Raw genomic sequence first — 25,000 nt, 5'->3', positions numbered from 1 at the left:
AGGTCCGGACCCCGCCTTGGATGCTGGTGCCGGGAGCCATGGATAAATACCTCGGTCGGGAGGGACGGTGATGGGCGATTCTTGTTTAGTGGGAAAGTGATATTTGTGTGTTTGATAAATCAACCTGAAATGTTCGTGTGTTTATACTCTGTGTGTGTTTAGAAATTGTTGTCGAGATTTGCGTGAATTCGTGTGTCGTATATTAGTGTTCAACTTTAATTGGTTCCGGCGGGAACACCTCACCGACGAGTTACTCAGTTTGCTGTTTGCCCCATGAGCGGGGCGGGAGTGAGGGGCGAGCGTGAGGACAGAGGGCGGGCCTGGGGGGCTGAGGGCAGTAGGAGCATCACCAGGTGAGCGAGGCACCTGCCCCGGGAGGCTGAGGCACCTGGCGGCGGCGGAGAGAGCCCTCGTGCCAGCTGCCCTCCGCCATGGATCAATAGCCGCGCTGCCCACCGAGCGAGGCGCCCCGGAGACCCGCACCTGTGTGCTCCCCGCCGCCGCCCCCGCGCTGCCGCGGCCTCGTTCCCAGGTGTGGGCGTACGGGCGTGCTGCCATGACCACCCCACACCCTCGCAGGGTGGAGTAGAACCTTGGGCCTTCATCTCCTAGAGGGACCCTTGGTATCCTGAGTCGCAGGCAACGTTCGGTGCAACCACCTGCAGCAGCAGAGTCCGGCCAGGCCAGGAGACACCCGGCCGTGGGGATGAGACGCAGCAACCAAAATCCGATGGACCTGCCCCGGGAGTATCACGGCGGCCACTCCGACCATTACCGAGACCACCCGCCGCCCTACCGCCAGCACGTCCCCCTCGAGCACTTCCGGCCCGCCACCAGCATGGACCTGTACAGATCTAGCGGCTCACACGGTGATACTTACCGTGGCTCTGGGGCCTCAGGGAGCCAAGGTGACCACTTCCGTTCCAGCTCCAGCGGGGGCTCGGGTCTTCCCTCCTACCACGTGTGCACATCATCGGCCGACTCCTTCCGACCCGCCAGCACCGGCCACACCTTCCACCACAGCCCTAGTTGCCCCCACACCTCCCTGGCAGGGCACGGCCCGCCCCAGCACGACCCCTTCCACTCATTTTCCAGCGACATGTGTCGGAGCCTTGGCAATGGTCCTGACGGCTACTCTGAAGGCACGCTCCAACCTCGGGGACACGACCATCACCACCATGATCACCACCACCACGATCCCTACCACCGCCACCCATCGCCTCAAGACATGGCTGGGTCACGCGGACACCTCGCTGGGTCTCAAGCGCCGGACATGTATCGAGACTTGCCACCTCTCATGCCCCACGCTCCGCACCACCACCATCACCACCACCACCACCCACAGCAGCAGCATTCACACCACCTGGTACGCCATAGCTCTACCATTGACCGTCATACCCTTGAGCGTCACCGTGCCGCACTGGAATCCCGCGGGGCCCTCGAGCCTCACCAGGAGGTGGCCAGTCCAAGAGACCCACCGGATCAGCCGTCCTCCTCTCTCCTGGGGACGCGCCACCTCAGAAGCGCGCCCGACATGCTGCGGCACCACCGCTCCGTACCCGACATGTACGCTTCGCTGCAGGAGGAAGAGCAGGAAGAACAGCAGCAGCAGCAACAGCAGCACACATATGGTGAGGGCTGCCGTCTTCGCCGCCAGCAGTCCGTCAGCAAAGAGGGCACTAGCACCTCAGGTAGCGCTGCGTCAGAGCCCACGGCTCGTCCTCGTTCTCGGCCCTTCGGCCTCCAGCGGCAGCACTCTCTCGGCCAAGAGTTATCCAGGCCGTTCTCTAACACGCTGGATCTGAGGCCGCCGAGGGAGCTGAGGACTCTGCAGCAGGACATCACGAGGTCCCAGAGCAATGCCCTCGACCTGGCACGGGCAGGGAGTTTAGGCGGCCTCTCCCCATCAATGGCTGATATTCGACGCTCAAGGAGCAGTGCCCAAGAGATGTGTCGTGGGGCGCGAGCAGGGAGTGAGGGCAGGGAAATCCGTCACGCCCACTCCACCCATGACCTGCCCGTGTCCCACTCCCCACGCTCCAGGTCCCCTCGCTCCCACCAAACGCTGCCCGACGTTTACCCAGAGCCCCCCAGAGCCTCCTCCGGCGGTTCAAGCGGCCCCTCTCCCCCCATCCCTAGCGGGCCTCCGTCTGATCCCCCGCGGCCAGGAAGTGGAGGCCAAGGAAGCGATTTTCCAAGGCAGCACTCAGCCTATTGCGAAGTGGCCAGGGCACAGCAACAACAGCAACAGCAGCACCATTATTATCACCACAGTGGCCCTCAGCAATCCAGCAGGGTGAGTCAGGTTGCAGGGAACAACCACCACCACCACCACCATCCCTACCACCACCACCACTTCCATCACCACCACCATAACACCAACCAGCCAGACAACGGTCGCCAGACACTTCGCAACGGTCGACACAAAGTCAGTCTGGCTCTCCTTCTCTCCCTTGTTGGTCGTTGGTGACTAGTCGGTGTGCTGTTCGCTGGTGTTAGTGCTAGAGCTGTGACTAGCAGGCCTGTCTCTCCTCCACACCTCAAACACTTCCTCCTTCATATCGTGGCTTGTATATCTAGAGTCTCTCTCTCTCTCTCTCTCTCTCTCTCTCTCTCTCTCTCTCTCTCTCTCTCTCTCTCTCTCTCTCTCTCTCTCTCTCTCTCTCTCTCTCTCTCTCTCTCTCTCTCTCTCTCTCTCTCTCTCTCTCTCTCTCTCTCTCTCTCTCTCTCTCTCTCTCTCTCTCTCTCTCTCTCTCTCTCTCTCTCTCTCTCTCTCTCTCTCTCTCTCTCTCTCTCTCTCTCTCTCTCTCTCTCTCTCTCTGTACGCTTCTCCCTGTCGATCTGTGTACGTCCAGGAGCCTCTGTGTGTACATTCGTCAGGCTGTGGCGGTGTTATTTTTTCCGTAGTCAGCCATTAGTTTACAGCCATTGCTCAATATTCACTAGCTCGTAGTTGTGTGTGCTGTGTGTGCGCGTGTTTGTGCGTGTGTGTGTATGTGTGTGCGTTTGTGTGTGTGTGTTTGTATGGGTGTCTACGAGTGCGTGTGTGCAGCTGCGCGCGCACACACTTGGCTTTTTAATCAGAAGTGCTAGTTAATCAGCGGTGGAAAAATACTACTATGTGCACGTTTGAAGTTCGTGTCTGTTTTAGTGTGTCTGTATGTTCGTTTCGTCTGTCTGTCTGTTTGTCTGTCCGTCTGTCTGTCTGTTCGTGTGCTGTGTTGTGCGGTGTTGTATTTTGCACACGATTCAACGTTTAAATTCTATATATTTTACCTGTAAGTCTTTTTTTTTATTTCCTTTCTTTTTTTGTGTGAGAGGGGAAGGAAGAAGAAGTTTCGGCTCGTGTGTCCAAAGTTTGTGGCTCCAACTTTATTCAATATCTCTAAGAATTTGGCGTGGGCGAGATGCAGCTTGCTAGTGGTGGCGCCCGCGGCAGGTGGCGTGGGGAGAGAACTTGGCGTGGGTGGCGAGTCGCGTGGGGGATTAGAAGGGTTGGGATGGGTATTGGAAATGGGTGTATGAGTCGTGGGGGTGGAGGGAAAGGTTGGAGTAGGGGAGAGATCTTGACGTGGGTGGCGAGTGGCGTGGGGGATTAGAAGGATTAGTATGGGTACCTGAAATTTGTATGTAAGTTCATTGGGGTGGATGGAAAGGTTGAAGTGGAGAGAGAACTTTATGTTGGTGATTAAAGGGATTGGGGTGGGTAATGGAAATAGGTATGTGGGTCATGGGGATGGAGGGAGGAAAAGGTTGGTGTGGGTTGAGTGGAAGAAACTAAAAACCAGGTCAAGAATCACATTAGCTTAAAGATGGTGTGGGTAAAGTGTGTTTGTTTGTCTGTTTGTGTTTGATTCCTAATGGCGTCTACTGAGATGGAAAGATAAAAAGAAGAGTTATTTTCTTTCTTTTTCTCTTCTAAATCCTGTTCCTGTTTATCATAAGGAAAAAAAGATAAATTGTTTTTTCTTTTTCTCTTCCTCCTCCTATTCCTGTTTATCCTCTTCCTCCTCCTACTCCTCTTCAAAACCTCATATTCATGCATACTTTAACTCTTCTTATTACCATTCTTGCTAATATTTCTCACTATCTTTACCATTATTATCACGCTCATTAACCTCATCACCCACACAGCGTAACAAGAATCCAGTGCATTAACCTACGGTGCTTCATGATCTAGCCTCGGAAAGAGAGACAAAATAATAGAGTAACAATACACATGCCTTTCATTTCAGTCATTTGGCAGTGAATTACCGTGATGGAAGTTCCCTTTTATTTTTTGGGGCTATTTTGTCAGTGGAAAGTAGGCTGTCTAGTGGTGTTGGCTCAGGACGTGTTGATGGCAGTGACGGAACGTGTTTTATTGCTCTATCAACATGACTCTTTTAATGGGATGGAAATATGAAGGGATGAATGCTTCTCTCTGTGTGTGTGTGTGTGTGTGTGTGTGTGTGTGTAAGTGTGGAAAGATTGTTGTTACGATTTCCTTAGCCTTCTGACCTTTCTCTCTCTCTCTCTCTCTCTCTCTCTCTCTCTCTCTCTCTCTCTCTCTCTCTCTCTCTCTCTCTCTCTCTCTCTCTCTCTCTCTCTCTCTCTCTCTCTCTCTCTCTCTCTCTCTCTCTCTCTCTCTCTCTCTCTCTCTCTCGCTTCCCCTTTTAGTTTCTTCTCCATTACTTCCATTTCTCCCCTTTATTTCCTCGTTCTGCTTTTCTCCCTCCTCTCTTCTCTTTCTCTTTCTACTTTGTTCTTTGTTTTATTCGTCAAGTTGATAAAAAAATGTTTGTTTTTTCATTAATTTTTATGTATTGTCAAATGATGACAGTGCATGGGGTTCGTCAATTAAGATGTTATTAGTGTGTCTTGAGTGCTTTGCTTTATATATTACTCTTTTTTTGTCTTATTTCTTACTAATAAAGCCTTTTTTACTATGTTTCCTTGTAGCTTATTTATTTCTCTTCCTCTTTATCTTTTTTTATCTTCCTCCCACGTCCCATGTTATTTATTTTTCTTCTTTTTCTCCGAGTACTTCCTGCCCTCTCTTCTCTTTCTCATTCCTTTCCTCTGTTTTATCATCTTCCGTCTCCCATATCCATTTTTTTCTCCTTTTGTCATGTCCGGCTTTTTCTCTTCCTCCGACACTTATCTCCTCCTCCTCTCCTTCCTTCATCAATTATACCTCCTCCTTTTCCTCCATCTCATACTCCTCTTTTACTTCCTTTTCCTGTTCTTCCTCACTCTCTCCCTCTTCATCTCCTTCTTCTTCCTCCTACTCTTTCTCTTCCTCTTCCTCTTCCTCTTCCTTTTTCTCTTCCTTCTTCTCTTCCATTCATCCATCTATTCAAATCTCTCTCTCTTTTTTTTTCGATACAGGTTTCTTTTCTCTTACTCTTCATTCTCTTATCTTTCACTTCCCTCTCCCTTCGTCCTATAGAATTAGGGAAAAGGTGTTCGATTTTCCCAACCAGACTTCCTGAAAGCTTTCCCATCATAAGTGTGACAGCTGTCTTTTGAATGTATTTGTCTCTTTTTATCTCTCTTTTGGTTGTTATTGTTTGGCTTTCCACATCTACAATGTTTTTAAGTCTATGTAAGATTTTTATTTTTATTTTAGTGATATTTGTTCCTTCTCAGATTACAGTGTGTGTGTGTGTGTGTGTGTGTGTGTGTGTGTGTGTGTGTGTGTGTGTGTGTGTGTGTGTGTGTGTGTGTGTATTTGATGGACGGTTTATAATGGTGGTCGATGATTTAGGAATATGTTACATGGACGAGGTAATCAAGGCAGGCTTGTTATTAGTGTGGTAGTGTGTTGCTCTGATTTATGGACCTATTTGTCCTTGTATTTATTTTATTCCCTTCATTTATGTAGTATTATAATACCTACTACTACTACTACTACTACTACTACTACTACTACTACTACTACTACTACTAGTGTACTATTACTACTACTGCTTCCTTTTTCGCTCATCTAATCTTTTTCTCCTAACTCTTGATTTTTTTTTTATGGAAATTTGAATATGATGGAAGTTTTGCACATCTGTTATTTTGACTGGTTATTGTTTTCTTGTTTTCACAACCTCAGCTTTTTTTTTCCTTCGGTTGAGACTTGTCATTTGCATTGTTAAAAAGAAAAAATCTATTTCGGATTTGCATAACACGAGAAATCTGTGTGTGTGTGTGTGTGTGTGTGTGTGTGTGTGTGTGTGTGTGTGTGTGTGTGTGTGTGTGTGTGTGTGTGTGTGTGTGTGTGTGCGCGTGTGTCTGTCTGTCTGAATGTTTAAAGAGATGGTGCGTTGATTTGCATCGTTCGCCGGCGCCTCCTCCTCCTCCTCCTCCTCCTCCTCCTCCTCCTCCTCCTCCTCCTCCTCCTCCTCCTCCTCCTCCTTACTATTATCGTATTAGGTGAATCGAGAGGCGGCATTTTACGATAATGTAATGGGATGCATATCATATGTATGTATTGAGTGTGTGTGTGTGTGTGTGTGTGTGTGTGTGTGTGTGTGTGTGTGTGTGTGTGTGTGTGTGTGTGTGTGTGTGTGTGTGTGTGTGTGTGTGTGTGTGTGTGTGTGTGTGTGTGTGTGTGTGTGTGTGTGTGTGTGTGTGTGTGTGTCTGTGGATTTAAGGGAGAACAGGGTAACTCTCTCTCTCTCTCTCTCTCTCTCTCTCTCTCTCTCTCTCTCTCTCTCTCTCTCTCTCTCTCTCTCTCTCTCTCTCTCTCTCTCTCTCTCTCTCTCTCTCTCTCTCTCTCTCTCTCTCTCTCTCTCTCTCTCTCTCTCTCTCTCTCTCTCTCTCTCTCTCTCTCTCTCTCTCTCTCTCTCTCTCTCTCTCTCTCGCCCCGCCCTAAAGCATCCCCCACTCCTTTTTATCCCTCCCCATTCTCCCTCCATCCCTCCTCCTTAGACTCTTCCTCCCTCCTTTTATGTGTATGTTAATATTTATATGCAAATGCCCCAGATATTGCGCCTCTGTGTAGCGTCAGTAAATAGTGCGCCGCCACATTATTGGATTCTAAATAGTGGAAGGAGGATTTTTAAGCACGTGGAGCTCGGGCATGGCGTCTCCTGAGCTCACCTGGCCTACCTGAGCTGCCTTCCTTCCTTTCTTTCTTCCTTCCTTCCTTCTTTCCTTTCTTACAGCCTTCCTTGTTTGTTTCCTTGCTTTCTTCCAGTGATTGTTTTTTTTTTTTTTTTTTTTTTTTTACTCTTTTTGTTGTGGGTTGATGTTTCTTTCAAGTGTACATATTTTTTTATTGTTTTCTAAGGCTATGGTTCTTTTCAGTGTGGGTTTCTTTATATTTTTGTCTTTTTTCAGCTAGTTATTTATTTTATTTCGAGTTTTTTTTTATTTATGTATTTTTTTCTTTTTGTTTTGTCTATTGTTTTTATCCATTCTTTTCCCTCTTTTTTCCACATATTTGAAGTGCAGTTATCCTTAGCATCATGTCCTGAATCTGTAATGTTATCATTTTATCTTTTATACATTTGAACCTTTTCCATTTTAATATTGTACCCCATTTTTATTTTCATTCATTATTATTTCTATAGATAAAACATTTTTTTTCCTATCATCGTTACTAGCTACTGTGGGTTCAGCGGTCTCTGTTGACGAGGTGCGGTGTTTATTATGTATAGGTAATTTGCTGGCTGACGTACTTCCCCTTTATGGAGCAGTTCCTCCCATGATTTGACTAATGCCAGCGTGAATGTAAAGCAAACAGCGCCTGGGTGAGTGTTACGCCGCATGCCTGGAAATATAATGTGTACCCAATGCATCAGCCACACTCGACGGAATAATGTGATTAATATTCTGTTGATTTAGAGAAAATAATATTGTGGTACTTGAATTAGTCATATACTGACATCAGCTTCGACAGAAAGGTTTTGGAATGAAGGCGAGAGCAGTATTCTTGGTGAGCAAATATAATATGCACTCAAAACATCAGCCACACTTGATTGAAGAAGTTCATTATTATTACCTATGTCGCTTCAGAGAAACTGACACTTTTAATACCATCAACTTCGATCGAAAGGGGTTGGAATGAAGATGAGAAGAAATATGTTTAACCTGCTCGAGTTGTGGGTATGATGAGACTATTTTATTTGCATTAGTAATGGTCTATGGAGGGCAGAAAATTAATGGCCAGAGTCTTCACTATTTTATTTCCAACATAAGTGTCTGAAGCTGTATAAAATCGCCAAATAGTAACCACAATGAATATGAAAACGCGTCCTGGTAATGATGAGTGTTAATAATGCACTCTAAGAATCAATCAAATATCTTGATTAATATTGTTGCGAGAAAACAGTACTGTTTGAACTAGATTCATACTGAAATAAATTTCGAAACGTTCTGGTGTAAAAGGAGGACGTGTCTGTTAGCGAGGAATGAATTATGATGTACTATGAGTAATAAAAAGATAGTTAAGAGAAAGTTGAAGGTACATGCTAGTCTCTCTTCTTTGGTGCTCCTCTCCCTCTCTGCCTTCCTCCAAATCAATATGGGTTCTAGGCTTGGTGTTTCAAGACGATTAATTACAGGATGCTCATTATGTGTAGTTGGTAAAGATGATGTTTTTTATTATAATTTCCGTGGCTATCTTTGTATACTTCTGATCTTTATTCATCAAAGATACAGTCCTTGTTTTTTCTCCTTCCCTGAAAATGTTTCCCAGTTTTCTCCAGTGTCGGAACTTTCATAATATATCCGTCTGATGATATTATTTCGTCTAATAAAAAAATGATGATAATGATAAGGAAAACGTAGAATTGGCTCACACTAAACCGTAACAAAAATAGTAGCAAAGAAGCTATTATGTTTCCTCCTCGTTATTATTCTCTTTGCCACTTATTTTTCTCACACTTTTCACTCGCAGCTCTTCACTCATCTTCCGCTGTGCTGGCTTGGACTCGCTGCATCCACGTAAAAAAAGCCAGTAACGTTAAGCCACAGTAAAGAGGGGAGCTCACGGCCATTTGCATCCTCTCTTATTCCATGCCTTGCAAATCATCACCATCCACCACCTTCCCACTTCCTCTCTTTCGTTAGTTTCCCTTCCTTTCATATCCTCCTCCTCCTCCTCCTCCTCCTCCTCCTCCTCCTCCTCCTCCTCCTCCTCCTCCTCCTCCTCCTCCTCCTCCTCCTCCTCCTTCTCCTCCTCTTCCCTCTTCCACCCTTATGCTTTTATTATATTTCCTAGGGAGTCTGTAGTATTTATTATCTTATCCTTTTCCTCCTTCCTCCTCTTCTCCACCTCTTCCCTTTATTCTTTCCTTTCTTCCTTTTTCCAAGTGATATTCCCTCCTTCCTTCTCTCCTCTCTTGTCTTTCCTCCTCTTCACCCCTCTCTCTCTCTCTCTCTCTCTCTCTCTCTCTCTCTCTCTCTCTCTCTCTCTCTCTCTCTCTCTCTCTCTCTCTCTCTCTCTCTCTCTCTCTCTCTCTCTCTCTCTCTCTCTCTCTCTCTCTCTCTCTCTCTCTCTCTCTCTCTCTCTCTCTCTCTTACAATATATCTTTCGTTTCCTTTTTTTTGTTTCCTTCGCTTTCACTCCACACTCTCCATATTTTTCCTTTATTTTATTCTACATCCTTTTCTTCCACACTTTTTCCTCTTCCTTACATCTTCTCTGTCTCTGTTTTTCTCACAATGTATCCTTCTTGATAATTATTATTGTTTTTTTCCTAATTCCTTTGTTGCCCATCACTTCCTTTTTCCTTTCTCTCTTTTTTTTTTCCTTTCCCCTTCCGTTTCTCTTTCCTCGCCCTTGCATCGCCTTCTCTCTCCCTCTCCCAGTCTTCACTTCCCTCCTTTCCGCCTCACTGCACATCCTACTTCCCATTCTCTCGTCTCCCCTACTTTATCCCCTCATCTCCCTCTTCCTCTCCCTCTCCCCTCTCCTACTCGTTCCTCATTTCCTCTCCCACTCAGCTGCTTAAGTGTCCCCACATCTCCCTCTCTCTCTCTCTTTATGGTTCACTGCCTTTTTATATTCCCTATCATGCTCTCTGTCCACTTCCTACACTTTTTTTCTATTTTTTTCTTCTTCCCTATCTCCCATCTTCCCTACCTCTTATCTTCCTACTTAAGGTCCTTTGTAGGTAAGCTTTCTTCTCTGCCTTTGTTTTCATCCTTTTCTTTTCCTTTCTTGCACTTCATTTTGGTTTTTGTGTTATTTTTCCTGTTATTTCCTGTTCTTTTTTATTTGTAATGTTGTTCTTTTCCTTATCTATTTCTTTCTTATTTAAATGTTATCTTGGTCATTTCCTATATATTTTTCCTTTTCTTATTTTTTTTTATCTATTCTTTCTATTTTTATCCCCTCTTTTCCTCTACTTCTTTATCTTTCTCTCTCTATATCTTCCTTTTTGTATTTCCTCCATTTATCTTCTTTTCATTCTTGCTTTCCTTTCTAAATCATATTCCCACTCATCCTTCTTCATGTTACTTCGCCACCTTCCCAACAATTCCTCCATTCACACATTTCCTCTCTGCTATTTCTATTTCCCTTTTTATCAACGACCGTTTCCCCCCCCCCCTTTTCCTTTCCTCTCTTTCTCTTTCTCTAACTTTACCTTCCAAATCATATTTTCAGACCACCATCTTCTACCTCCTTAACCTTTTACTCTCCTCCTCCCTCTATCCTCCTCCTCTCCTGTCTTATTGCCTTCCCCTTCCAGCCTCTCCCTTAACTCCCCTTCCTTCCCCCGCACCCTCTAATCCCCTCCATATCCCGCGGCAGTGTGAGCGTCAGTCAGTTTGGCGGTCTGAGTGATGAACGTGGAGGGTGACGGGCTGGGTGTGACATGCGCCGCCTACGGGTGTCGCGCCCTGTTACGGGGTTGCATGTGGGGGAAGGGACGATAGGAAAGAATGGGTGTTTGAAAGGTGAGGGATGTGGTTGTGGTGGAGGTGGATATTGTGGTGGAGGGCATGGAAAGGGAGAGAAATGTTTGGATTGTGTCTGTGTGGCGAGGGAAAGTGAAAGGATGGGATGAGAATTAAAGGGTAAAGGTGAGGAGTGAGGGAGTGAAAGGTGTGAAAGTGGGTGTGTGTGGTGGTGGTGGTGGTTGTTGTTGTGGTGATGGTGGTGGTGTTTGTTGTTGTTCCTGATGGTGGTGGTGGTGAGGGTAAGGAGTGAGTGGTGGGTGATGAAAGATGAGGTTGCTTTCTTGTTGTTAGTGGTGGTGTTGGTGGTGGAGCAGGTGATGTAAATGTGGGATTCTGTGAAAAAGCGGACACACATGAGAGAAACTGATACACGGAGATTGAGATTACTTAAATAAACGAATAATTGGTGTCTAAGGATGATTTTAAAGGGAAAAACGTGAGAGAGAGAGAGAGAGAGAGAGAGAGAGAGAGAGAGAGAGAGAGAGAGAGAGAAATATATTGCTATCACTTATATACTTTTACCAAAATTTAAGAGACGAAGAAAATTACAGATTCAGGGAAGAAAAATGAGAATAAAGAAAGATCAGGTATAAGATTAAAAGATGAAGGAGGAAGAGGAATGGGATCCGATTGTGCCGTGGCTAGGAAGAAAAGGAGAGGAAGACCACAGGATAAGAGAAAAAAAAAAGCAATAGACGATGGAAAAATGACCGACAGATGAGAAGAAGGAAAAAAGTAGAAAGATGCACAAAAACAAGGATTTCCAGTAGTTGTACAATAAACGCGAGACAAAAAGAAGAGAACGTGAAGAAATAACGAAGACGCTTAAAGGGGGATAAAGAAAGGGAGATCTATATAGGACAGAGATAACGATGTTGATGTCAGTAAACATGGAAAGGGAGGAGAAAGGGACGGGGTGAAATGGGTGAAGATGGTGACGGTGGCGGGAAAGGATGAGGTTCTAGGAGGACGTGTTGTGGTGACGAGAAACGTGACGACTGGAGAAAAAAAAAAAAGAGGAGAGAGGGAAGAAAAGCGAGAGAGAGAGAGAGAGAGAGAGAGGGGGGAGCAAAAAATCGTGTGAAATAACTCTCTGACCGGGTGTTAAATGGCCAAGTAGAGAGAGAGAGAGAGAGAGAGAGAGAGAGAGAGAGAGAGAGAGAGAGAGAGAGAGTTCTATGAAGCGTGTGAATCTTCTTATTACTTTCTTTATTTCCTCTTTATTATAATCGGATTCGTAAATGGCTGTACTTTATTATTTGAAGGTGATCGATTAGACTGAGAGAGAGAGAGAGAGAGAGAGAGAGAGAGAGAGAGAGAGAGAGAGAGAGAGAGAGAGAGAGAGAGAGAGAGAGAGAGAGAGAGTCACTGTTATCCTCCTTCTCCTGCTTCTATGTTTCTACCGCCACACACACACACACACACACACACACACACACACACACACACACACACACACACACACACACACACACACACACACACACACACACACACACACACACACACACACAGGGACGAGGTGCAGCTCTCCACTGTAACGTTATTGATTTTTTTAAAGATGACTCACGCAAAGCCGTTCCGTCGGTTTTAAATGTATGTTAGTGTGACGCGGAGCCGGTGAGAGAGAGAGAGAGAGAGAGAGAGAGAGAGAGAGAGAGAGAGAGAGAGAGAGAGAGAGAGAGAGAGAGAGAGACTTATGTGGGAAGAGTGAGAAATTGAGAGAAAAAAAAAAAAGGAATGGGCGTGTATGTTCAAAATGGGTGAGAGACTGACTGACAGAGAGAGAGAGAGAGAGAGAGAGAGAGAGAGAGAGAGAGAGAGAGAGAGAGAGAGAGAGTATAATGTACCTGTTGAGGGAGATTTATTTTCTTTTTTCAGAGTGAGTGAGAGAGAAGAGAGACAGAGAGAGAGAGAAAGAGAAAGCATAGAGATTAGTCATTTATTTCAGGATTATCTTGAGATTGAGATTGGTGTCGGGCGGAGTGGGGTTGTGAAGGGACGGGGAGCGGCTGGCTGGTGGTGGATGGTGGGACGTGGTGCGGTGAGTGAAGCATCTGTGTGTTGATTTATGTCCCCGTGATTATTACCTGATTAAAGGATTCACCGCTGGTCACTTGTTTCCGGTAATGATGGATTGTAGTGACCTGAGAGAGAGAGAGAGAGAGAGAGAGAGAGAGAGAGAGAGAGAGAGAGAGATTAAGTTTATTTCAGGCATGATTATCTCTTATTATTTCCTTTATTTTATCTTTCGTCACCTAGTCTCACTTCTCCCTTCATCTTCTTTTCCTCTTTTCTCCTTTCTAGTCATTCTCCTCCTTATATATATGAACTTACTTTTCACTTCCAATCTATCACAGCTTTCTTTTACATTCAGGTTACGTATTACCTGCAACTCATAAATTTCTGTCTTTTCCTTTACTCTCCGCCCTTTCATATCCTTACTGACTAACGAGGTGTGTGGGAAGGGAGGCAAAAGCGAAGGCAGGGAGGGAGGCAGCACGTCTACCTGCGTATATCCTCTTGTCACTGGTAAGATGGCACCGTCACTCACCTTTACCTGGCCAGAAGGATCAACTAAGCTGCTTGTGTTTAGCGGTATTCTTAGCGAGAAGGACGTAGGAGCGGGAAGAAAGGCTGGAAGGAATGAAGAAATGGTGAATATAGTGGAAAGGCAGAGTGGAGTGGATTAGGAAGGAAAGGGAAATATGTGAACACTGTGGTAAGGAAGAATGGAGCGGGAAAGGAGAAGGAAGGAGCGGAGAGAGGCTGAATACTCTAGGAAGGTAGAAATGCGAGGGAGGGAGGGGAAGGAAGGAAGGAAGGAAGGGAGAGCGTGTGAATGCCGTGGCAAGGTAGAATAGACCGGCGAGGGAGGGAGAGAGAGAGGAAAGGAAGAAGGCAGGGAAGGAGAAGTGGATGAAGCGGGAGGTGGGAGGGGACACACAGAGGGCGCGCAACATAACCACGTCCACATTCTCGGCTCAGCTCTCCGGACTTGCCTGATGTATGCCGCGTCAAAAATTGCGGCAAGAAGATTGTTTGCTTCTTTTGCGTCTGTCTATCTGACTGTTTTTGCATCGAATAGGATTTCCGGGTAGAGAGAGAGAGAGAGAGAGAGATGACATGATGTTTTAGTGTATTCTCTTATCAATATCCTGACCATAAGTGACACCCAACACATCAGGAAACACATGTTACCGATATAGTAGTCAACGTAACCTACCCTGGCGGGCTCTCACAAGTACTAAATCCCTCATTGAGCTATTGCTGTACCTCCCACTCACTCACACCTCCTTCCTCCCTCCATCCCACCCTCCTTCGCCCCGTCATTCTCCACCCACCGTCTCCCGATGTTCCTTTGTTCACGCACGTCTGGGGTGGAACGACGGAGGAATTTATGTGGGGGGGGGGGCGAGCGGCGGCTGGGCTTTGGGGCTGATATCCAGTGACTAATGGCATGGGCCGGGCGCCACAGGTAGGTGGTGGTGGTGGTGGTGGTGGTGGTGGTGGAGGAGGAGGAGGAGGAGGAGGAGGAGGAGGAGGCTGCTGTGAGTAAGTGAACTGTGGGTCGCTCGGCCCGTAGAGTTTGTCGGACGTGGTAACCGGGAGGCATAGCTGGTTGGCTGCTTGGTTGACGTGACGGGTTTGTGTGTGGGAGGCGAAGTGACCTAGTTTTTGCTGTCAGAGCTTTTCCTTGTTGTTGATGCGTTGCTCTCCCTGTTCTTTCGTGTTTTATTGTTTTTTTCATCATTTTGTTTTGTAACGCTAAGTAGTAATTAACGAGATCACTCAGGGATTAATTTCTTTTCCGGGCTGTTTTCTGCCTTTTCAATTGTTTTTTTCCGTTTCTCTTTACTGCTAAATAGGAATAATGATCGTATTACCAAACTGATCATTCATACTCTCACTGCTTGATTTATTCTTCTTGACTTTCGTATAATTTTATGTCCTTACTTCTGTTATTGTGTTGAGAAGCAGTACCAATTTCAACAAGAATTCGTCATTACATCACTCACCACTTAGTTTCGTAGCGGGCGTTTCCAGGACGCCCGGCGGTGGTAGTTTACAGCAGGAAATATCACTATTTCAACTTTTATTGCCCATAACAATAGCAAAAGAGCCTCCGAACAGCGCCCGTGGCCTGCCCGGGGACCAGCCGCGCCAGATGGGTGTGTTGTGAGCGATGTGAGGAATGGCAGTTTGAAGTGGAATGTGAATGGTTCTGTTACCCGTGTTTTACTGAGCTATACGCCTTCCACTCCTGTTGCCCCTCCTGCTCCTACTCTTCCTCCTCTTCGTCTTCACCTTCGTTTTCGTCTGTTTCATCATTCTTTTTTTTTTCATCAGCATCCAACTCTTTCTACTTTTATTGGTATTCTTTTCATTGATCATCATCATCATTATCATCATCATCATCATCATCTTCTTCTTCTTCTTCTTCTTCTTCTTCTTCTTCTTCTTCTTCTTCTTCTTCTTCGTCTTTTTCTTCTTGTTCTTCCTCCTCCTCCTCTCTTCCTCCTCATTCTCCTGCTCTTCCTTCTTTTAAGTAAGGACTAATGCGGTTAGGATGGAAAATTAGGTTACTGGCTTTACTTCTACGTCTTTTTTCTTCCAGTCCTTCGTCGTCGTTTTAGTCTCTTCGTCTTTGCACTCTTCCTAGTCCTCCTTGTCTTTGTTACCTTCCCTCTTATCTTCCTTCTATCTACCTTCATCATTTTCTTTACTTTTCTATTTTTGTCCATGTTCCTTATTCTTTTTCCTTCTATCGTTTCTTTTTTGCTTTTCTTTATTGTTCTCATGTTTTTTTATTGAAATTCTTCTTCACAGCAAAACATTTTTTTTCGTTTCTGTCTTTTTTTTTTTTTTTTTTTTCCTTCCTTCCCATATTCTTGCTTCCTCCTTTGTTGTTATCCTTCTTTTTTTCTTCATATTTTCTTACAGTGAGGGAGAGACTGTGACTCGAAGACAAATGGATGTAATATTTCACTCAGCTTATATGTTTTATCTCCCACTTTTTTGCGTGTTCTTTTTTTTTCATTCGTTTTCGTATTTGTTAGATTGAACTATTTTCCAAGAATTTGACTTGCACATGAATTGGACCATAAATAAACTGATATTTCAAAGTCTTTCTTCTTTAATCAACTGTTTATTCATCATGTCTAGGAGTGAACAAGAACGATAGAAAAAAAATTTATAGACATTCTTTACTTTTGGGTTGACTTTAAAAAAAAATGGAAACAATTATTTTTCCACAAACTATCGCTTTTTTTTCATTTTCTTTTTCACTTCTCATGGACATCGATATGGGGATAAAGATTGCAGCTGGTTTGTTTTTATGCTGTTGTGAGTTCCGACTGACAGACTAGACAAGAGAGAGAGAGAGAGAGAGAGAGAGAGAGAGAGAGAGTGTGTGTGTGTGTGTGTGTGTGTGTGTGTGTGTGTGTGTGTGTGTGTGTGTGTGTGCCTCTTCTTATGCTTTAGTGTGTTCTTATTCCATATAACACATACACACACACACACACACACACACACACACACACTCAGTGGTTAGAGCGCTGGCTTCACAAGCCAGATAACCGGGTTCGATGGTGGAGATATTTGGGTGTGTCTCCTTTCACGTGTAGCCCTGTTCACCTAGCAGTGAGTAGGTACGATGTAAATCGAGGAGTTGTGACCTTGTTGTCCCGGTGTGTGGTGTGTGCCTGGTCTCAGACCTATCCCAAGATCGGAAATAATGAGCTCTGAGCTCGCTCCGTAGGGTAACGTCTGGCTGTCTCGTCAGAGACTGCAGCAGATCAAACAGTGAATCAAACAGTGAGTGAATACACACACACACACACACACACACACACACACACACACACACACACACACACACACACACACACACACACCTCATCACCCATCGTATCTGCCTCTCAATAATCCTACAGTAATATTCCCTCCTCGCGTCCAGCATAACATTCCACTTATGATGATGGTCGTGAAGTGTTAATATTCACACTGCCCGGCTGATTGGCCAACGAGACTCAGACTGTTAAGTGGAGCATTGTAAACAGAACATTGTGCACACTGGCGGGGAAATAAGGAAAACATTTCACTTTGATGGGGGGAAAAATATAGTTGGAGGAAGTTAATGAAATGCATATTGGTGACAGTTTTTCTAGTTTTTTGAGTGTATACGTGTTTGTGTTGCATCTTTTTTATATGGTAATTTCGTGATTAAAAAACAGCTGAGTCTTTTTTTTTCATGTATTGATGGCGTGATTGTGAAGATAATTAGATGATATTCATTGTGTTGGTTTCTCTTTGCAATGAAGCTCCTTTTTATCATTTTGATGAGAAGCATTTGTTATTTTCACAACATCTCGCTTACATTTAGCAAAAGATAAAAAAGTGGGGGGAAAAGGCTCTCTCTCTCTCTCTCTCTCTCTCTCTCTCTCTCTCTCTCTCTCTCTCTCTCTCTCTCTCTCTCTCTCTCTCTCTCTCTCTCTCTCTCTCTCTCTCTCTCTCTCTCTCTCTCTCTCTCTCTCTCTCTCTCTCTCTCATCTATTTTATCCTTTATACTCCCAGATTAAGATGACGAGGAGTCCATCACAAGAACACTCGACACGATATCACTAGCAGACCATTTGATTGTCATATTCGTGTTCTTTTGTAGACCAAATGTGAATGATGTTTTTTTTTTTCGGCGTTGTGATGGTAGTGTCAGTGCGAGGTGATGGCTGTGTTCATTTGACGTTCAATGAATGACAACCATCTGTGGTAATTATAAGTGTCGATGAAAAAATAGTAGTTTCTGCTGATTTTGGTCTTGTTTCGTGTTGATACATTATGAAGGTAATGTGATTAATGTAGCTCTTCGTTTTAATCTTTTCCCTTAACTTTTTTTCTTTTTTATTCGTATTATTAATGCTATTGATTTTTTCTAACTTTTTGAAGGTTTTGTATTAGTTATTGCTATTTATTTTGCTCTTCGTTTTATTCTTTTATCTTAACTTTCTTTTATTTTTTTCTTATTAATAATGCTATTGATTTTTTCTAACTTTTTGATGTTTTTCTATTAGTTATCGCTATTATTGCTCTTATAAATGCACCCGTACATGTAGTAGAAAGCAAGTCAACACTTCCTCCTTGCAGTCTTCATATTACTACATTTCCACTCTCGCATCATTTTCATATTTTACTACGTGCATTATTTCATTATTCCATTTTCCCTCTACATTTATCGTCCTTTACTTAACTTCCTTTCTTGTGCACTTCATCCCTTGCATTCTTCCTTATCCGTGCTTCATCTGGCATTTTTCTCACATCTCAACCTGTCACCAAATATGGCTTCCCTTCTCATACCTACCTGTCTTCCTTCTCTTCTTCCATCCCATCCTCCCTTTCCCTCCCATCCCTCTGCCCCTTCAAGACGAGTATCATGTTGACCCACTTATGTGTTCTCTCCCCGTCCTCCACCCTTCGTCCCCTCTCTTCCCCCTTCCTCCCTTTCTCCCTTTCTCCTCCTTATCCTCGACCTCTACCTCTTAACACACTGCCCATCGATACAAGGTTACTGGTTGTGTCAATTTTTCCTTTTGTTTGCGTACTAAGTGTGTGTGTGTGTGTGTGTGTGTGTGTGTGTGTGTGTGTGTGTGTGTGTGTGTGTGTGTGTGTGTGTGTGTGTGTGTGTGTGTGTGTGTGTGTGTGTGTGTGTGATGATTGTTGGTTCCCAGTTGGTGAAATTCTCTCTCTCTCTCTCTCTCTCTCTCTCTCTCTCTCTCTCTCTCTCTCTCTCTCTCTCTCTCTCTCTCTCTCTCTCTCTCTCTCTCTCTCTCTCTCTCTCTCTCTCTCTCTCTCTCTCTCTCTCTCTCTCTCTCTCTCTCTCTCTCTCATGTTTCCCTGTTTTCTCATGATTTCTACCCTTCCTTCCGACAGCCTCCCGACAGCCTCCTATTTGTTACATTGATATACGACATCTAATTCTTCTCTCTCTCTCTCTCTCTCTCTCTCTCTCTCTCTCTCTCTCTCTCTCTCTCTCTCTCTCTCTCTCTCTCTCTCTCTCTCTCTCTCTCTCTCTCTCTCTCTCTCTCTCTCTCTCTCTCTCTCTCTCTCTCTCATTTTATTCCATTAATCCTTACACAATATTTGAATTATCTTCTCTTTCCAGCAACATTATTTTCCCACAATCTTCCTCTCTAACTCCTCCTGGTTTTCCACCTCCTCCTGCTACTCCTCCTCTTTCTCCTCCTCCTCCTCCTCCTCCTCCTCCTCCTCCTCCTCCTCCACCTCCTTCTCCTCCTCCTCCTCCTCCTGCTCCTCCTGTTTCTCCTCCTCCTCCTTCTCCTCCTTCTTTTCCTTCCCTTCTCTCTTCCTATAGACATGAGTTAAGGGAGTCAGGATGTTACTCTGAAAGACGAACTTTGTGACAGAATGTTAAAATATATTTGTGTGGCGAGAACGTGCCGGGCATCTCTCAAACGTTGGTAGAAGGGAATGGGAAGGAGTAATGATATGAGGGAGCAGAGAGACATAGAGAGAGCAAATGGTGAAAAGGGGGAAGACAGGGATAGAAAAAGACGGGACATGGAGGAACTGTAGAAGGGAGAGATTGAAAAAGGAGAGGAAAAAGGGAAAAAGATACAAAAAGGAAGAAAGGACAGGTTAGAGAAGTAAAGAAGTTTGACCTTTTTTGATGTCAGTGGAAATAGAATAAGAGATAGATAGATAGACAGGTAGAGAGAGAGAGAGAGAGAGAGAGAGAGAGAGAGACGAGTGCTCCCTTCTCTTCCAGGTGTCCTTTCTCACCCCAGGTAGAAGGAGTTAATTGGGCCCAGGCGAGAGGTAATCCAGTTTAAGGTAGTTTGGGAGGAAAGTAGAGGACGATCCCACTCTTATTTTTTCCCCTTTCCCTTCCCTCCTGCGGCGTAAATCTACATTCTCGTCCTCGTTCATTATTGTGGCATTTCCTTCCTTCGTGCAAACCTAAGTACTCTCTCTCTCTCTCTCTCTCTCTCTCTCTCTCTCTCTCTCTCTCTCTCTCTCTCTCTCTCTCTCTCTCTTGGGAACATGGGTCTGAGATTCCATCTGTTGCGTGTGTATATATGGTGGACATCCAATGCTCTTGGTATTGTAATGGATGGATCAATGTGAACCTGGTCATATATACATTTGAGGCATTCTAGCGTGTATACATCATATACTTTGAGGATTCGTAGTTCTTTGAAAATTGGAGTAGTATGTGCATCATTATTTATTTTAACAATCATGCGCATTATTCTCTTCTGAAGGATAAATAGTGGATGAATAGTTGTCTTTGTGGCCATCCCCCACACAACATTGCACTACTGTAGGTAGGGGTATACAAGTGTGTAATATAAAGTGTTCAGAGCCTAAGTACTCTCTCTCTCTCTCTCTCTCTCTCTCTCTCTCTCTCTCTCTCTCTCTCTCTCTCTCTCTCTCTCTCTCTCTCTCTCTCTCTCTCTCTCTCTCTCTCTCTCTCTTACATGTTTTAGGGAAATCGTGATTGGAATGTGATGGAGAAAACAAGAAGAGGAGGAGGAGGAGGAGGAGGAGGAGGAGGAGGAGGAAGGGAACGACACACACAAAAAAAAAACTAAAAAAGAAAACGAGGAGGACGAGCGGCAGCAAAATGAGATTGGTCGTAAAATTATGAATACGGTTAGAAAACGATTTTGTGGATCTTTTTTCTTACTTCTCTCTCTCTCTCTCTCTCTCTCTCTCTCTCTCTCTCTCTCTCTCTCTCTCTCTCTCTCTCTCTCTCTCGCTTCCGGGTTTTGTGTTTTCTCTCATTTGATGAATATTTTCTGGTGTCGTGGAGAGGGGGAGGAGAAGTAAGTTTTCTTTTTTTGTCAGAGCATAATTTTGACGATTGAGAGTTGTGGTGATGCCGGCGGTGGTGGTGATGGTGGTGGTGGTGATTGGTGTCCTAGGAAACTAATCCATTTTCTTTCTCTCATCTCATAGTTTTGATGCGCTTCATGATTACTGATGTATACATTTTTCGTAGTGATTGCACGTATACTTTCATTTTTTTTATTTCTTTCAACTTCATTTTCCCTTGAATTTCCACTTGTGAACTATTCCTACCAGCCTTGTATTCCTTCCTTCCCGCATGATTGGTAATTTTATTTTGGGTGACTTGGCTCCCTCACAGGAAAGAAGAATCCTCCCTATGCTGTGTACGTGACGAGTATAAATAATATGGGAGTAGAGAGAAGGGAAGGGAGTTTATTATCACTGTTCGCGGTGAAAGTGAGATAGTGAGCTAGAATAGATTTTGTAAGAGAGAGAAGCAGATTGAGATGAAGGTGTAAAACAGTTGTGCGTGATATTAAGTGGAAAAGCGTAAATGGAAAGAAAAAAAAGAACAAGACTCCGCGTGTGAAGACAGGAAAGAAAAATATAAACGAGAAATGTTGCCATGTTGGAAGGAAAAGCAATATGAGGAGAGGAGGGAGGGAGGGAAGGAAGGTGTAAATGAGGTGATTGTGAGTTTAAACAAAAATATATAAATGGGTAATAAGGGGGAGAGGGCGGAGGTGTAAATGCTTGCTAAGAGTGTGAACGAGAGTAAACGCGTCGGACAATATTGAAAAAGGAAACTCTGTAAATGGAAACACTTGAATAGAATGGTGCGTGAAAAAGTAAATGGAAATAATTGACTGACACGTAAACGTAAAGGCAAATCAAATAAAACACATACGAAATTCATATTTGAGAGTTTCTGACAGACAAACGGACACAGGGAGCAACAGACAGACAAATGGGGAAACTAAGTGAGAGGAACTAGGGAAACAAGAAGAGAGAAATAGGGACGCTGTCTCACCGCGCTTTCCCCTTCCAAACAGCCAGTTACTGCCACCTAAACTGTAAGCACTACCCCTGCAAATTACCTTGACAACCACGCCAGTTTCTCCCAACTATAGAGGAAGGAAAGTTTGCTGTGGTGAGAGGCGGAGAATGGGAGGGAGAAGAGAGGCGTGGAGGTAAGTGAGGTGGTGGTGGTGGTGGTGTCGGCTGTGTAGAATTATGTATGGCGTTGCGTTATATTGTTGTTGTCATAGTAATTCATCGCAGCTGCTCCGTGGAATGGCCTGGAGGAGGAGTGATAGTGGCGGTGATGGTGGTGGTAGTGGTGGTGATGAAAGGTAAAAAGTTTAATTGGTGCGGGGGGAGTTGGTTCAAATGGCGCGAAGTAAAATGGCTTATAGTTAGTGGAATGGCCTGGAGGAGGAGGAAAGTGGAGCAGTAGTATTGGCGGTAGAGTTGATGTAGGTTAAGAGTTGCACATTGGTAGGTGGTGGAAGAGAAAGGGCTAGTTTTAGTAGTGTTTTAAGTGTGAAAATTGGGTAATGGTGGGAGTATTGTTAGAGAAAATGAGGAAAATTGGTGGTGGTGATGGTGGTGGTGAAAAATGGAAGCAAATTCGAGGGAACGTTGCGATGAAATGCCTCTGTGTGTGTGTGTGTGTGTGTGTGTGTGTGTGTGTGTGTGTGTGTGCGTCCGTGCGTGCGTGCGTCTGCCTGTGCGTGCGTGCGTGGACCCACTTTCCTGAGGTATGTGGTCGCAGGTGGAGTCAGAGGACAAGATAAATACCTGCCATTAACTAGTTCTTTCACCGATACCACTTTGCCTCCTCCACCATCACCACAACCATCACAAATACCGCGACCACACTATGTTGTGACACCATAACTTTGCTCTCCAGTCGATGTTCTTAAGGCAACCTATGGTCCTTTTGTGCTATACCTCCTCCTCCTCCTCCTCCTCCTCTTCCTCCTCCTCCTCCTCCTCCTCCTCCTCCTCCTCTTCCTCTTCCTCCTCCTCCTCTTCCTCTTCCTCCTTCTCCTTCTCCTCCTCCTCCTCATCCTCCTCCTCCTCCTCACAATAGTAACATAATATTCAGCCTCACTTATTTTCCTACTCTTTTTTTTTCTCTCTTTTTCTATTCGGGCGGCATCTGTTCACGCTTCCTTTCATCCGTTATAGTCTTTACTCTTTTACATTTTACAAAGATTTTTATTGCATTCGTGTCTGGATCGTTTCGTTACGCGTTATTTTGTTTCCGTATTTTTTTTGTTATGAATAATTGTTCACGTGTTTATAGTGCTCCTATTTGTACTTTCGTTTTTTTTTTCATTTGGTTTTCGTTTTTTTTTTTTTTTTTCCTTTCGGTCTCTGAGCCTGAGTCATCACTCTTCCCGTCCTGCCCCTCATCGATCCCTGTCATCTCACGTCCACTTTATTTTTTCTTCCTTTCCTGCTCTTCTTCACTTTTTTAGTGTTCCACCACCCACTCTCTCTCTCCTTCCTCCATCTCCACCTCACCTTTCTCCCCACTTTCTTTCCTCTCCCTCTCTTCGCCTCGCCTCCATTCTTATTACTTTTTTTTCATCAGTATTTTTTTTCGCTTCTCTTTACATTTTCTTTTTTTTCATATTTTTTTCTTTCGTCAACGGGAATAACTTTTGTGTTGTGCGCCGGCAGCTCCCGCCTGCGATCCTCAGATGTTTACCTATTCTTGTTCTTATTTTCGTGATGATTCTTATTTTCGTCCTCAAACAGCGAGTGCTCTTCATACATCAGCGTTTTAGCTCCCCTTTAAATATTCATTGTCTTTGCAGTGTGTGTGTGTGTGTGTGTGTGTGTGTGTGTGTGTGTGTGTGTGTGTGTGTGTGTGTGTGTGTGTGTGTGTGTCGCTGCACCGTTGCATTGGGTACGATGTAAGACACAAGGCACAATTTACTACCTCTGGTTGTTCTGTTCATATTAGTAATAGTACATTTCACTCTGACATTTCCCTTCCTTACATACCCATTTCACGCCTTACCCTTCGTTCCTATTGCTTCACTCACGGCCTCCAACTTGTCCTCTTTTCGCAGTTTCTATTCACCCCTCTACTTGTTTAAAATCGCCTTTTCCCCCTTTTCTATAACAGTCCATCCCTCCCTTGCATCCTCCTATTTTAAACACCTCTACTCTCCCTCCGTTTTCCAATTCCCTTCACGCCATCACTTACTCTGCTCCCTCTCGTACCATTCCCTGTAGCACCAGTCTCCGAGGCCCCAGTTGTCCCTTTGTACATCATATCTGTAAGCCTTCCTTCCCCACACCCCTCCAGCGTCGCTCCAATGTTTCTCGCAGCTCTTGTGGCCCCCAACACAATTGCCTTTTACTACTCCGAGAATTATCAGGGTCCAGAACGAGCATCTTTGTTTGCGCCTTTATTAACTTGTTTGTCCTACTGTTAGCTCAGTGTTAATAATGCTTGTGTGAGGAGATGGGTATATGTTTAAGGATTGTACGTAAAGTAAACACACGTAAGCACACATTCTCGCACGCTCCCATACACACACACACACACACACACACACACACACACACACACACACACACACACACACACACACACACACACACACACACACAAAAGAATAGAAGAATAAACAAGCAATTTTCTAGTATAAAGCTTCCTGTGGCGTGATGGAGGACGCGACAAATAGCAAGCAAATCCCTGAAATAGATAAATGTTTCCTTCACCTTACGTGCTGGTGGCGTGCGTTGCGGGGGCTGTGTGTGTCGACGCCAGGAGGGACCGGGGACACGCCAACACGCCCTGCTCCACTGTCACCTTGGTAGAGACTGACATGAACATCCCTGGCCTTCCCTACACGGATCTGCCTGAGTCTGGGGGCCACGTAAAGCATCGCGGTGCCAAACATCATCCCGTCAAGCATAACCAAGCTGAACTTTCCCTCAGTAAACATGCAAAGAATCATGAAAGCCAGCGTCCACACTTCCACGCCAAGTCTGAAGGTGGAGATAGACAGGCCACACGCAACCCCGCCAAACATCACCGATCAAAGATTTCCAAATTTAAGAGTCATAAGAAGCAACACCACGCCAAGAAACACCACGCCAAGGATTTTAACGAAGAGTCTGAGCACCACACTGACCGTCACCCCGTCAAGCGTCGCATGTCAAGACTTTCCGCTAATGATCATCCCAATGTTGAGAATCAAAAGCAGCGTCGTCACTCCAATCACTCCAGTCATCACCAGTCCAAACATTCCCACGCCGAATATACCAAAACTGACCATCACGCCAC

At 44.8% G+C, this 25,000-nt stretch overlaps 1 protein-coding gene across 8 annotated transcripts in view; it reads left to right on the top strand.

Moving 5' to 3' along the window:
* The window catches only part of LOC123511259 (la-related protein Larp4B-like), a 567,482-nt gene that overhangs the window by 113 nt on the left and 542,369 nt on the right, over nt 1–25,000 (top strand). For 7 of the 8 annotated variants that reach the window (XM_045266991.1, XM_045266993.1, XM_045266994.1 and 4 more), the window contains exon 1: nt 1–2,428. This exon is cut by the window's left edge. In XM_045266991.1, the coding sequence (XP_045122926.1) occupies nt 707–2,428 (1,722 nt within the window). In that variant the 5' untranslated portion in view covers nt 1–706. The remainder of the gene's footprint in view (nt 2,429–25,000) is intronic. The other variant, XM_045266995.1, reaches the window with a different exon arrangement.

This window comes from Portunus trituberculatus, chromosome 31 (assembly GCF_017591435.1).
Source record: "Portunus trituberculatus isolate SZX2019 chromosome 31, ASM1759143v1, whole genome shotgun sequence".
Lineage (NCBI taxonomy): Eukaryota > Metazoa > Arthropoda > Malacostraca > Decapoda > Portunidae > Portunus > Portunus trituberculatus.
Note: the sequence above shows the minus strand (reverse complement) of the source record. Positions and strands in the feature narration are given on the sequence as shown.